Source organism: Dreissena polymorpha, chromosome 9 (genome assembly GCF_020536995.1).
Source record: "Dreissena polymorpha isolate Duluth1 chromosome 9, UMN_Dpol_1.0, whole genome shotgun sequence".
Taxonomy (NCBI): Eukaryota; Metazoa; Mollusca; class Bivalvia; order Myida; family Dreissenidae; genus Dreissena; species Dreissena polymorpha.
This window is the reverse complement of record NC_068363.1, coordinates 86488758-86503165: the sequence shown is the minus strand read 5'-3', so window position 1 is coordinate 86503165 and position 14408 is coordinate 86488758. Positions and strand designations below refer to the sequence as shown.

The 14408-nt window shown below is 36.1% G+C and overlaps 2 protein-coding genes across 7 annotated transcripts in view; one reads left to right on the top strand and one right to left on the bottom strand.

Annotated features, from left to right (window-relative positions):
- Positions 1-14408, bottom strand: part of LOC127843628 (paraplegin-like) — a 298425-nt gene that overhangs the window by 3896 nt on the left and 280121 nt on the right. For 2 of the 3 annotated variants that reach the window (XM_052373323.1, XM_052373322.1), the window contains exon 16: positions 8562-8718. The exons of the other annotated variant lie outside the window; for it this stretch is intronic. In XM_052373323.1, the coding sequence (XP_052229283.1) occupies positions 8562-8718 (157 nt within the window). The remainder of the gene's footprint in view (positions 1-8561; positions 8719-14408) is intronic. 3 annotated transcript variants of the gene reach the window in all.
- The window catches only part of LOC127843626 (5-oxoprolinase-like), a 298491-nt gene that overhangs the window by 70118 nt on the left and 213965 nt on the right, over positions 1-14408 (top strand). The gene's annotated exons all lie outside the window — the stretch shown is intronic.

The following is a 14408-nucleotide window of genomic DNA, read 5'->3' as shown; positions in this document are numbered from 1 at the left end:
GCCATTTAGTGGCAACATATATTACCTGACTTCTATAATAATCAAATTATTACCACACATTAATCTAATACTGTTGCAGGTCTAGAAAGATTTATCTCAAAAGCAACTGCTCATGAAAATTATGTATATAGTGTGAGACTACAACATCAATGCTTTTTAACTATTAACTTTCTTATCTTTTGATCTCTTCTCGGTAATAAGTTTTTTCATTTTTGTTAGTGCAACTTTATATGTCACACCTGGGCATAATGTTTTTAGAACAAATGTTTTGTTGTACTAGTTTTGGTTAAGACAGCAACAGATTGGCAACACATTTTAAACAACAACCTTTGTTGTGTGCTCAAGTTTAAGTCAAAAACATATTTCTCAAACATTTAAACAACATTCACTTATTGCACCAAACATAACAATCCATATAAATTGTAGTTACATTAGGTTTTTTTCATCTTTTTTTTTCAAAAGAAAATTCAACAGATTCAACAGAACAATCAAAATAAATTGTACTACATTTGATCATTTTCTCTCAGATTTTTTTTCTAAAAGGGTAGCCATGGCAACACTGGTTTATTTATCAATGTTTCAGAGTAGAGCTCATTACTTCCTGATAACAACAATACACTTTCAATTAGAGGATTTTCACTATCTCTGTGGCACCCAGATCTGCTATCAAAGCACTTCACCTTTGATAAATTCCCTAATTAGGAACCATAAACCTCACAGTAAAATAACCCCTGCAAACCCGTAAATTCTGGTAAATTCTGACCCGTGCTCCATGTGCTTGTGAGTTTGCGGTAAAATGGAAGGGCCTACTGTTATATCCTGGGTTGTTTCTTTAATTACAATTCTTCAAATGTTCATGAAAAGCCAAATGTCCACTCTATAGGAACCCTCTATGCAAAATGTCCTCTCTATAGGGACCCTCGATGCCAAATGTCCAGTCTATTGGGACCCTCCATGCAAAATGTCCACTTAATAGGGACCCACCAAGTCAAATGTCCACTCAATAGGTCCATGCCAAATGTCCAATCTATAGGGACCCTCCATGCCAAATGTCCATTGTATAGGGACAAGCTTATTATGTTTATTGAGTTCTGTTATTCCGATATAATTCTATGCAATAAAGAAAGCTCAACAAAACACTACTAGAAATCTTTAACTTCAATTAGTTTGTCTGACATGTGTAGCATTGTCTTCACAAACTGGTGTTTTTACTAAATATTGTGCCCATAGACATGCCATACATGTAATCATTACTTTTATGTAACTTAGCGTGTTATATAGAGAATAATAGGTTAGTGTTGATTATAGATCAGGTTTATCATGCGAGGCTTAGAAAACAAAAAGCACGAGCCTTGGCGAGTGCTTTTTCGTTTTCGTGCCGAGCATGATAAACCTGATCTATAATCAACACTGACCTATTATTCTATTTATCCCACTTTTTATTCAGTAAACTTTTTTTATTTAAACAAAATAAGTTTTCACGAGTGTTTGTCGTACTTTGATAATGACTGTAGTGTAACCAAGGTCAGTGTATTACTCTGCGTTCCAAAAATAACCGCTGATCAAATAATCATTTTTTTAAATCAGAATATCGTTCTGTAACAAAGTGTCGAGCGTTATTAATTACAATTTTAATCATATTGAATTGCAAATCTTTAAGTTTTATGATATCAATATGACATTAAGTTGTTATATACAAGGAACTACATTGGTTTACAACGTAGCCTAACACCACACACAATTCACTTTCGATATCAAACTATCGAGTCGATCACGAGGTGCACATTATTTGCTTCTCGCCAAGGCTCGTGCTTTTTGTTTTCTAAGCCTCGAATGATAAACCTGATCTATAATCAACACTAACCCATTATTCTCTATGAATGGGAAATGTCATTTCAAGATGGATTTTTGTAGATTTCGGGTTAAAATTATGTTCTCCATTTTTTTACATAAAATTACCAAGAATAAATTGATATTGGCAGCACTAGATGTTTTCTTGCGGTTTCAACAAGTAGGTCTGAAATGTTTGTTTATAAACAAAAGCCAGGGGGCATAAATGAAATATGAAAAGAATAGACGACCCGCTAGAATACCGGGTTAGGTATATTACATCAACGCCACAAGTATATTTTACAAGAATCAAACACATATCAGTAAAGACCGGTGTGACACAATGTGAAAAAATCAATATTGACAAAAAAATGGCTTCCAACATGGAGGGTTCAATCCATAGAGGATGTGACTTTATTTTTGACTTTTCTTGTTTCACCTGTCAGGAAACTGATAGAAACACAGAGGCTAGATTTTACTGTGAGGAATGTTCTAAATTTTACTGTAGCAAATGTGTGGAGTATCATAATTATCTTTACAAGAAGCATGCCATTTTGAGCAAAGAAAACATCAGCCTATGGCCTGAGACTGATGTGGTTGAACAAGGGAAATGTATGGAGCACCCGAAAGAAAAACTGACCATATTCTGTGAGGATCACAGTGAGCTGATATGTCATGTCTGCCATTTCCATAATCATCAGTAAGTATAGATGCACTTGCTATGAAGATGTTTCTTTAAATGTCTTTACCAATTTTTAGCCAAACTTTATCTCTCCCAGGATAGTAAATGACTCACAAGAGTGCCAGATACTTTTTTCAACTTTCTTATGTTAATTGTAATCTTGGTTTGGTTGAATATTGATTTTTAACCACTGCATCATTCATGAAAAAGGAGTTAATTGGAAAATGGAGCAAAGCCCTACCTGTGGCCTTGACCTTGATCTCTTGACTTCACAATCATGATGGGACATAATTCATAAAGACAAACCAGCATACTGATTTAAATGATGCTAAGAGATTTCTAGATATAAATATGCATAAACAATCTTAATGCATCAAGAACATGTGACCTTGATCTTTGACCTCTTGACCTCATTATCATTTTTCTTTCCTCCTAACAAGCAAAGCAATATAGATGATCATATGTGAAAGCATTCTTTAGATTTCTTGCAGAAAACAATTGCTTTATACAAAGTCATATGATCTCAACCTTTAACCATGTGATCTCAAATTAAACAATCAAATTTGTTGAATTGATATCCCTTGCCAAATAATATGTGTTTATAAATGGGAGCAAATCCCTTGATAAATGGTATAATATTATGGCATAGGCGGGGGCTAAAAACGTCTTTTCCGCCCATTTTACCACTATACCAATTTTTATGTTTACAGGTCAAGGTGTTCTCAAACAAATATAGTGCAAAAAAAAAATCATGCTCCATTATGTGACCTTGACATTTGAATTTGTAACTGGTTTTATGAGACATATGTTTTTAAAGATATTTTGTGTGACAAAATAATATGATTCAACATAAATTGTAGATCTAAAAATATAAACCATTCTTTGCAAAAACACAAACATGATTTAATTTGATGTTTTTGTAGGAAATGCAGTCATTTGGTACTAATATCTGACAAAGTGAAACAGCTGCATCAAAAAGGAGACTTCAAGCAGTTGTCAGCAACTATTTATGCACAACACCAGCAATTGATACATGAGAAAGATGACTTAGAGGAGAATATTAAGTCTCTTGAGAAATCGTACACAACAATTCTGGAAGAAATCAACACTTTACGAAAGACAATTAATGATTCTTTGGATCAACTGGAGAAATATACCAAGAAGGAGTTGGACACATTTCTGGTCGCAATCAGAACATCAATTCAAACTGACATTGAAAACTGCACTGAGTCCTTCAAAAATATTACATGTCATCATGAGCATTTCCTGAAAATAAAAGACAAAAGCGAAGCACTCAGTTTTATCAAGTACAGAAAATGTATTGACCAGTCCCTTAAGGTAGAATCAGCTTTACAAGAAATGACAACAAAGACTGAAATGACACTTACCTTTAGACCTGATACAACCATCCAACAAACCCTGTCCACTCTTTCAGGATTGGGGCAAATACTGAGAACAGTGGAACAATCACACCCTGCTAAAAGGACAACACAGAACACGGATAGCAGACAGAATAAACCTAAAGAAACCAGCCAGTCTGACCCTGGACACCAAACAACTTCAGGATTCAAGGTAAACAAATCCCATCCAGAATCTAGAACATCTAGAAGTTCTAGCCCTGGAAACGGAACAAGTGATCTGACCAAGTCAGGCCAAGTATTTGATCCAGTATCAAGTTCATCACACCAGCTGGTCCAGGGACATCAACCAGGGGCAGTAAACAGGTCTGATCAAATCATAAAAGTGAAGAGTAGTAAGAAGTACAGTGTGAAGATTAAGGGTGATACAAAAAAATGCAACATAAGAGGTATCTGTGAGACAGCTTCTGGAGAACTCATCATCGCAGACTGGAACAACAACAAAGTGAAGCTCATGGATCAGACCTATAAGGTAGTGTCCCACTGTGACTTGCCTTGGAGACCATGGTCCATGTGCAGCATTGACTCCAGTCTGGTGGGGGTTAACAATCAGCGTGGAAAAGAAGTCCACTTCATCAGAGTTATCAATAGGGGTCATCTGCCAGTCATTATCAAGGGGGAGGTGAGAGGGGGGTATAATGTGGGGTGTGGTAATTTATAAGATGTTTAAAAAAAAAAAAAATGGGGGGGGGCTGGTGTAGGGGGGGGTAGGGGGAGTGAAAGGGGGGTATAATGTTGGGTGTGGTAATTTATTAGATGTTTAAAAAAAATATATTATTTGTTGTTGTTTTTTTTTTTTTTGGGGGGGGGGGGCCGGGGGGTAGGGGGGTGAGAGGGGGTATAATGTGGGGTGTTGTTATTTATTAGATGTTTAAAAAAAATAAAATAATTGGGGGGGGGTGGGGGGGGGGGGGTGAGAGGGGTGTATAATGTGGGGTGTGGTAATTTATAAGATGTTTTAAATAAAAAAAATAATTTGGGGATGGGTGGGGGGGTAGGGGGGTGAGAGGGGGGTAATAATGTGGGGTGGGGTAATTTATTAGATGTTTAAAAAAAAACTATTTTTTTTTGGAGGGGGGGGTAGGGGGGGGGGGTAGGGGGGAGTGAGAGGGGGGGTATAATGTGGGGTGTGGCAAAGACAAATAGAATACACAGATTGGAAACTTCGCGTCTTATCGGGTTATCTCGCGGCGGGGTCACGTGGTCAAGAAACTGATAAGAACACTTAGGATCAGCAGACGATTTATTCCATAAATCAATCGGAGGAGTCCGAAGATAGCCGATGTATCACGATTGCGATAAGATAGCGACGTGTCCAGTAGCAACGGCTACGATTATCGAGCAAAGTTATGCAAAAATGTTACGGCCCTTTAGAAAGGCGGCTGTAACTTGGTCAATAATGATCCGATTTTTATAAAATAAAGTTTCATAGAAACATGAGTAATTATGCTTTTACAAAATCTCGATTTTATTTACCCTAAATAAAAATTTATAATGCCGTGATCGTTGAAGTAATAGCGCTATAAGAATTTCCAAATCTTGGCGAGAATGCCATTGAATAATTTATTTGAAAGGCTTTTGCTGATAAAATTTTCTTGTATACATTTTTAATTCAAACATTTAAAACCTTATAAAATAATATTATTTCAAAACGGATAGATGTATGTGGACACATAGATCTAGGTCTCTGATAAAAACAACATTACAGTATTATAAATGCTATGATCGTTCGATCCAAAAACGGTTTCAGCTAGTCTTATTTCAATATTGATTCTGTGGATTTTTTAATTCTCTATTTTTTATTTAGATCTTATTCATGAGTTAAAGGTTATTAAAGTTTTGTTTGTAACCAAGTTTTTTTTCTAATTGGTAATTAATAAAAGCTCTAAGTGTCATGGACTAGGATTTCGCGAAAAGAAAAAAAACATTTCACGCGCGTGTTAATTGTCGGATCAATTAGCGAACTGAAGAAGATGTTATGTTTGTATGAAAAATGACATAGAGAATAATAGGTTAGTGTTGATTATAGATCAGGTTTATCATGAAGCACAAAACGCACGAGCCTTGGCGAGTGCTTTTTCGTTTTCGTGCCGAGCATGATAAACCTGATCTATAATAAACACTAACCTATTATTCTATTTATCCCACTTTTTATTTTGTAAACCTTTTTGTTTAAACAAAATTAGTTTGACTGGATAATTTTGCTGGATTTATGACGTCATTTCGTCGAATTATTGACGTCATTTCCTGCCGTTGATTATAGATGATATTTAATATACGGGGCTTTAATCAACCGAATTCGCTGTAAAAGTGGGATAAAAAGGTTTTCACAATGAACCAAAGCACGTTTGACGACAGGTGTGTACAATAGGGTATAAGAGCTTAAAATTTTACCAACTTTGTACAAGGCTAAATCCTTGAAAATGAACATTTTCCTCCAGTTTGTTTAATTCAAACCTAGATAAACATATCACCAAGCATAAAAATCTGATTTTATCTATTTGGGATGAAAAATGAAAACGTTTATCAAAAAGAACAAAAACACGTTTGACAGCAATCGTGTACAACAGAGGAAAAGAGCTTAAAATTGTACCAACATTGTATAAGGCCAAATCCTTTAAATTGAACATTTTCTTCTACGTTTTTGTTATTTATACTTATATTGACATCTCTCCTAGCATAAAAATCATACTTCAACGATTTGGGATGAGAAATAGAAAAGTTTTTCAAAAAAAACAAAACAACTTTGGCGACAGGTGTGAAAATGATTCAAAGAAATAACAGTATAAAATTGTACAAAGGCAAAATCCTTTAAAATGCCTTATTTTTGTCAACTTTTTATAAATCATACCTAGATTAACATCTCACCGAGCATAACCATCTTACTTAATCAATCTGTGATGAGAAATGAAGAAGTTTAACAAAAAATCGTTTGGGCCTTTAAATTAAAAAAACAAAACGAAAATGAACAAATCCATTGCTCTCTTTCAAATCCCGATAAATTAATAAAACATAAGAATAATAACTACCAAAACCTGAAGCATTATCAACAAAAAAAATAACAACTTATTTTTATTTACACAAAAAAATATTCAATATGTCTATTTGCGGCGACCAACTTTGCCCATAATTGATTGCTTTAAAACAAAATGGCCGACAGTAGCTGGAACAGAGAAGAATCTACTGGTACACCAGCATCTCCAAAATCAATGTCACGTGACTCACGTCCGCCGTTAGATATTATCGCATATCGCTATAGCGAAGACGACAGTGTCCAATCTGTGTATTCTATAGGTCTTTGGGTGTGGTAATTTATTAGATGTTTAAAATAAAATTGGGGGGGGGGGTGGGGGGGTAGGGGGGAGTGAGAGGGGGTATAATGTGGGGTGGGTTTTTTTATAAGATGTTTAAAAAAAAAAAATGGGGGGGGTGGGGAAGGGTAGGGCGGTGGGGGGGATAGGGGGGGGTGGGGGGGGTAGGGGGGGTGGGGGTTGAGAGGGGGGTATAATGTGGGGTGGGGTAATTTATTAGACGATGTTTAAAAAAATATTTGGGGGGGTGAGGTTGGGTGGGGGGATTCTGGTCAGGGCGTGGGGTATTGTTTGGGTGGAATCCATTGTGGTATTCAGGTAAGTGTTGTTTTGTCAAAGTAATAATAAAATGTGATCATTAAAAATAACAAATGATCTCACACTGACATGATAAATATACTCTATTTATTAAACATGAAATTAAAACTTATTGCATTTGTTTCCCCTGTATATAAGAAAGATATAATAGTGTATTACCTCCCCTGTCCTGCTTATATTTATATTAATCAACAAAATTAAACATTAACACCATATTTAATATACAAAATATACAAAAAATCTCATATACTGATAATATTTTTACTGATCCACTTTATTTTACTCAAAGGATGATGTTTCATTGGACTGATAATTATAGATTTAGGATTACAGACCAGTTGCTTCAGTTATATTGTTCAGAGTTTGCCCTGTTGGCCGCGTATGCGTTCTTACGTTATCATCCAAAAACCATTTTACTATTTCGGGTCACCGTGTCCTTGACCTTTGACCTAGTGACCTCAAAATCAATAGGGGTCATCTGCGAGTCATGATCAATCTACCTATGAAGTTTCATGATCCTAGGCCCAAGCGTTCTTGAGTTATCATCCGGAAACCACCTGGTGGACGGACCGACAGACCGACCGACATGAGCAAAGCAATATACCCCCTCTTCTTCGAAGGGGGGCATAAAAATTAATGGTTATGGTGGTATAGAGGAAATGGTGTCCACCTAGAGATTGGAAGGACATGGAACAATCCATGTGTTATGGCTCCTCCCAAAGAATCAGCAGTGTCTCATTAAGAAAAGATTTGTAACTCATCCAATCTAAAATAAATAGGTTTAAACTGTTAAACAACACTGATCCAAACAATTATGTTTTATTTACTGTAAGTCGCCGTGGCATAGTGGATATAGTGTCAGCCTATCGACCAGAAAGTCACTCGTTCTATTCCAATTGTGGAAGCATTCTCTATCTCCCCAAAGGAAAGGGACTCCAAGGCATTTCAATAAGCCTTCAGCTTTTGATGCAATCTGGCTAAAATGGACAGGTTTAAACTCACCTGAAGTAACACTGTTAAACATGACATCCTCTGCTGCTCTCCCACCAAGCAGCTGCACCATGAAGTCAAACAGCTGATCTTTGGTGTACAGGCGAGTGTCCCTGGGCACGTACTGGGCAAACCCCAGAGTAGCCGATGTACGGGGAACAACTGTGACCTAGAACAAGAAGATTGCGTTCACTAGCAATGGTGACTTAGACATGAAGATTGCGTTCACTAGCAATGGTGACTTAGACATGAAGATTGCGTTCACTAGCAATGGTGACTTAGACATGAAGATTGTGGGAACTAAAAATGGTGACCTTAGAAATGAAGATTGCATTAAATAACAATGATTACCTAAGACATGAAGATTGTGTTCACTAACAATGGTGACCTAGGACATGAAGATTGTGAAAACTAACAATGGTTACCTAAGACATAAAGATTGTGTTAACAAACAATGGTGACCCAAGACACGCAGATTGCATAAACTAACAATGGTGACCTAAGACATGAAGATTGTGTGCACTAACAACTGTGACAAAGGACAAGAAAATTGTGGAAACTAACAATGGTTACCTAAGACATAAAGATTGTGTTACCTAACAATGGTGACCAAAGACAAGCAGATAGCATAAACTAAAAATGGTGACCTAAGACATGAAGATTGTGTTCACTTACAACTGTGACATAGGACAAGAAGATTGTGGAAACTAACAATAGTTACCTAAGACATAAAGATTGTGTTAACTAACAATGGTGACCCAAGACACGCAGATTGCATAAACTAACAATGGTGACCATATCCATGAAGATTGTGTTCACTAACAATGGTGACCCAAAACACACATATTGCTTAAACTAACAATGGTGACCTAACACATGAATATTGTGTTCACTAACAATGGTGACCCAAGACACGCAGTTTGTGTAAACTAACAATGGTTACTTAAGACATGAAGATTGTGTTCACTAACAATGGTGACCCAAGACATGCAGATTGTGTTCACTAACAAAGGTGACCTAAGACATGAAGATTACGTTTACTCACAAAGGTGACTTCAGACAGGAAGATTACATTAACTAACAATGGTGACCTAAGATATGAAGATTGTGTTCATTACTAAAGGTGACCTAAGGCATGAACATTGCATTCACTAACAATGGTGACCTAAGACATGAAGATTGAGTTCACTAACAATGGTGACCTAAGACATGAAGATTGAGTTCACTAACAATGGTGACCTAAGACATGAAGATTGTGTTAACTAACAATGGTGATCTAAGACATGAAGATTGTGTGACCTAACAATTGTGACCTAAGACATGAAGATTGAGTTCACTAACAATGGTGACCTAAGACATGAAGATTGCTTTCACTTACAATGGTGACCTAAGACATGAAGATTGTGTTCACTAAAAATGGTGACCTAAGACATGAAGATTGTGTTCACTAACAAAGATGACCTAAGGCATGAACATTGTGTTCACTAACAATGGTGACCTAAGGCATGAAGATTGTGTTCACTAACAAAGGTGACCCGAGACATGCAGATTGTGTTCACTAACAAAGGTGACCTAAGGCATGAAGATTGTGTTCACTAACAAAGGTAACCTAAGACATGAAGATTGTGTTCACTAACAATGGTGACCTAAGACATAATGATTGCGTTCACTAATAATGGTGACCTAAGACATGAAGATTGCATTAACTAATAATGGTGACCTAAGACATGAAGATTGTGTTCACTAACAAAGGTGACCTAAGACATGAAGATTGAGTTCACTAACAATGGTGACCTAAGCCATTGAAGATTGCATTCACTAACAATGGTGACTTAAGACATGAAGTTTGTTAACTAACAATCGTGACCTAAGACATGAAGATTTAGTTCACTAACAAAGGTGACCTAAGACAAAAGATTGCATTCACTAACAATGTTGTTTTAGGCGTGAAGTTTGTTAACTAACAATGTTGACCTAAGACATGAAGTTTGTTAACTAACAATGGTGACCCAAGGCATGAAGATTGTTTTCACTAAGAATGGTGACCTAAGGCATGAAGATTGTGTTCACTAACAATGGTGACCTAAGACATGAAGATTGTGTTCACTAACAATGGTGACCTAAGATATGAAGATTTTGTTCACTAACAATGGTGTCCTAAGACATGAAGATTGTGTTCACTAACAATTGTGACCTAAGGCATGAAGATTGCGTTTACTAACAATGGTGACCTAAGACATGAAGATTGTGTTCACTAACAATGGTGACCTAAGACATGAAGATTGTGTTCACTAACAAAGGTGACCTAAGGCATGAAGATTGTGTTCACTAACAATGGTGACCTAAGGCATGAAGATTGTGTTCACTAACAAAGGTTACCCGAGACATGCAGATTGTGTTCACTAACAAAGGTGACCTAAGGCATGAAGATTGTGTTCACTAACAATGGTTACTTAGGACATGAAGATTGTGTTCACTAACAATGGTGACCTAAGGCATGAAGATTGTGTTCACTAACAAAGGTGACCTAAGACATGAAGATTGTGTTCACTAATAAAGGTGACCTAAGGCATGAAGATTGTGTTCACTCACAATGGTGACTTAGGACATGAAGATTGCATTCACTAACAAAGGTGACTTAAGACATGAAGATTTTGTTAACAAACAAAGGTGACCTAAGACATGAAGATTATGTTAACAAACAATGGTGACCTAAGACATGAAGATTTCATTCACTAACAATGCTGACCTAAGACAAGATGATTGCGTTCACTTACAATGGTGACCTAAGACATGAAGATTGCATTCACTTACTATGGTGACCTTAGAGGCTAAGACATAATGATTGCGTTCACTAACAATGGTGAACTAAGACATGAAGATTGTGTTCACTTACAATGGTGACCTAAGACATGAAAATTGTGTTCACTAACAATGATGACCTAAGACATGAAGGTTGTGTTTGCTACCAAAGTTAACCATAGACATGAAGATTGTGTTCACTAACAATGGTGACCTAAGACATAATGATTGCGTTCACTAATAATGGTGACCTAAGACATTAGGTTGTGTTCACTAACAAAGGTGACCTAAGATATGAAGATTGAGTGCACTTACAATGGTGACCTAAGACATGAAGATTGAGTTCACTAACAATGTTGACCTAAGACATGAAGATTGAATTCACTAACAATCGTGACTTAAGACATGAAGTTTGTTAACTAACAATGGTGACCTAAGACATGAAGATTGAGTTCACTAACAAAGGTGACCTAAGACAGGAAGATTGCATTCACTAACAACGGTTACCTAAGACATGAAGATTGAGTTCACAAAAATGGTGACCTAAGGCATGAAGATTGCTTTCACTAACAATGGTGACCTAAGACATGAAGATTGCATTCACTAACAATGGTGACTTAAGACATGAAGTTTGTTAACTAACAATGGTGACCTAAGACATGAAGATTGCGTTCACTAACAATGGTGACCCAAGGCATGAAGATTGTGTTCACTAACAGTGGTGACCTAAGGCATGAAGATTTCGTTCACTAACAATTGTGACCAAAGACATGAAGATTGTGTTAACTAACAATGGTGACCTAAGAAATGAAGATTTTGTTCACTAACAATGGTGACCTAAGACATGAAGATTGTGTTCAATAACAATTGTGACCTAAGGCATGAAGATTGCGTTCACTAACAATGGTGACCTAAGACGTGAAGATTGTGTTCACTAACAATGGTGACTTCAGACATGAAGATTACTTTAACAAACAATGGCGACCTAAGGCATGAAGATTGTGTTCACTAACAAAGGTGACCTAAGACATGAAGATTGTGTTCACTAACAATGGTGACCTAAGGCATGAAGATTGCGTTCACTAACAATGGTGACCTAAGACATGAAGATTGTGTTCACTAACAATGGTGACCTAAGACATGAAGATTGTGTTCACTAACAATGGTGCCCTAAGACATGAAGATTGTGTTCACTAACAAAGGTGACCTAAGACATGAAGATTTTGTTCACTAACAATGGTGACCTAAGACATGAAGATTGTGTTTACTAACAAAGGTGACCTAAGGCATGAAGATTGAGTTCACTAACAATGGTGACCTAAGGCATGAAGATTGCATTCACTAACAATGGTGACCTAAGACATGTAGAATGCGTTCACTCACAATGGTGATCTAAGACATGAAGATTGCATTAACTAACAAAAGTCGCCTAGGACATGAAGATATCAATAACTAAATGACTGAATGGTTGTGCAGCACTTATGCAGCACAAAAACGGTTGTCTAGTATGAGTAGAAAGAATAACTTGTGCCGACTTATAATCAGTCAATATCACATCTATATACTTCCTATCAAGTTTTTTTAAATCAGAGCAATTTTTAATGCATTATTTGGAAAATTAGGAAAAATGAAACTTCATAAACATTATCAGGAAATATTTTATCCCATTTTTATACCGACAATGGCGGTATAACACCTTGTGGAATAAACTTGCCTGTCTCCCACCTTGTTGAATATACCTGTCGCGTGCATTGACTACTTTTTTTCTTTACCACTCGGCACTGAATGATTTTTCATAAGAAATCTCTAGAGTCGAGAAAACTTTAGCTTCAAAATTATATGACCTTTAACCTTTAAATCTAGTCAAGGGACATAATTTTTCGCCATCCGTATAATGAATCAGCTGATTGATGCTGTCATAAAATTACATACTTATTGCGTCATTTTCCAAAAATATGTGATGTCATCTTCTGGTGTACACAAAACTAGTATGCGATGTCTGGGAATAAAATATTGGAGACGCAAATTTTTTCCATGTACATTTATCCTGGATGTAATTATAATATGAAGTGCATATTCTATGGACTACTTACCTTGGATGGAACCAGGGAGACGAGGGATTAAGATCTACATGTAGATCTAGCTTATTCGTGTAATTGATGTTCAGAATGAGCGAGCAAATTTGGATGTGAAATTGTGTGTGTATAACATATTGATGGGTGTGTATTTTGGTTCAGTAGTCTATTCGAATTGTTTTGCTTTTGGATGTAAGAAAACGTAAGGGTATTTTCTTTGATGAATAAACTTTGTCTTTGTTATTTTATCAAAGAAAGTCTATTCAGTAAGAACAAGAGCTTGTCACAGTACCAAATCACCGCCGAAATGTGTTTGCTTGTATGACAACATTTGTTTTAGAGAGTAGAATAATGTATGTAATAACAAATAAAGGGAGATAATTCATTATGCTCTGGACAAAAATTTACTTTGAAATTAAATAAAGAGAGATAATTCAAACGCTAAGGTAGATATAGTTATGGTTGTTAGTCACTGCACTTCTCCTACTTGCCATCTGTTTATATTTCAAGTTTCAAGTAAATCCCTTCAGTAGATTGAGAGTAATGCTCTGGACAAAACTTTACTTTAAAATTATATAAAGGGGAGATAATTCAAAAACTAAGGTAGATAGAGTTATGGTTCTTGGTCACTGCACTTCTCCTAGTTGCCACCTGTTTATATTTCAAGTTTCAAGTAAATCCCTTTAGTAGATTTAGACTTATGCTCCGGACAAAAATTTACTTTAAAGTTATATAAAAGGGGAGATAATTAAAAAACTTAGGTAGATAGAGTTATGGTTCTTAGTCACTGCACTTTTCCTACTTGCCATCTGTTTATATTTCAAGTTTCAAGTAAATCCCTTCAGTAGATTTAGAGTTATGCTCCAGACAAAAATTTACTTTAAAATTCTATAAAAGGGGAGATAAATCAAAAACAAAGGTAGATAGAGTTGTGGTTCTTGGTCACTGCACTTCTCCTAGATGCCATCTATTTATATTTTAA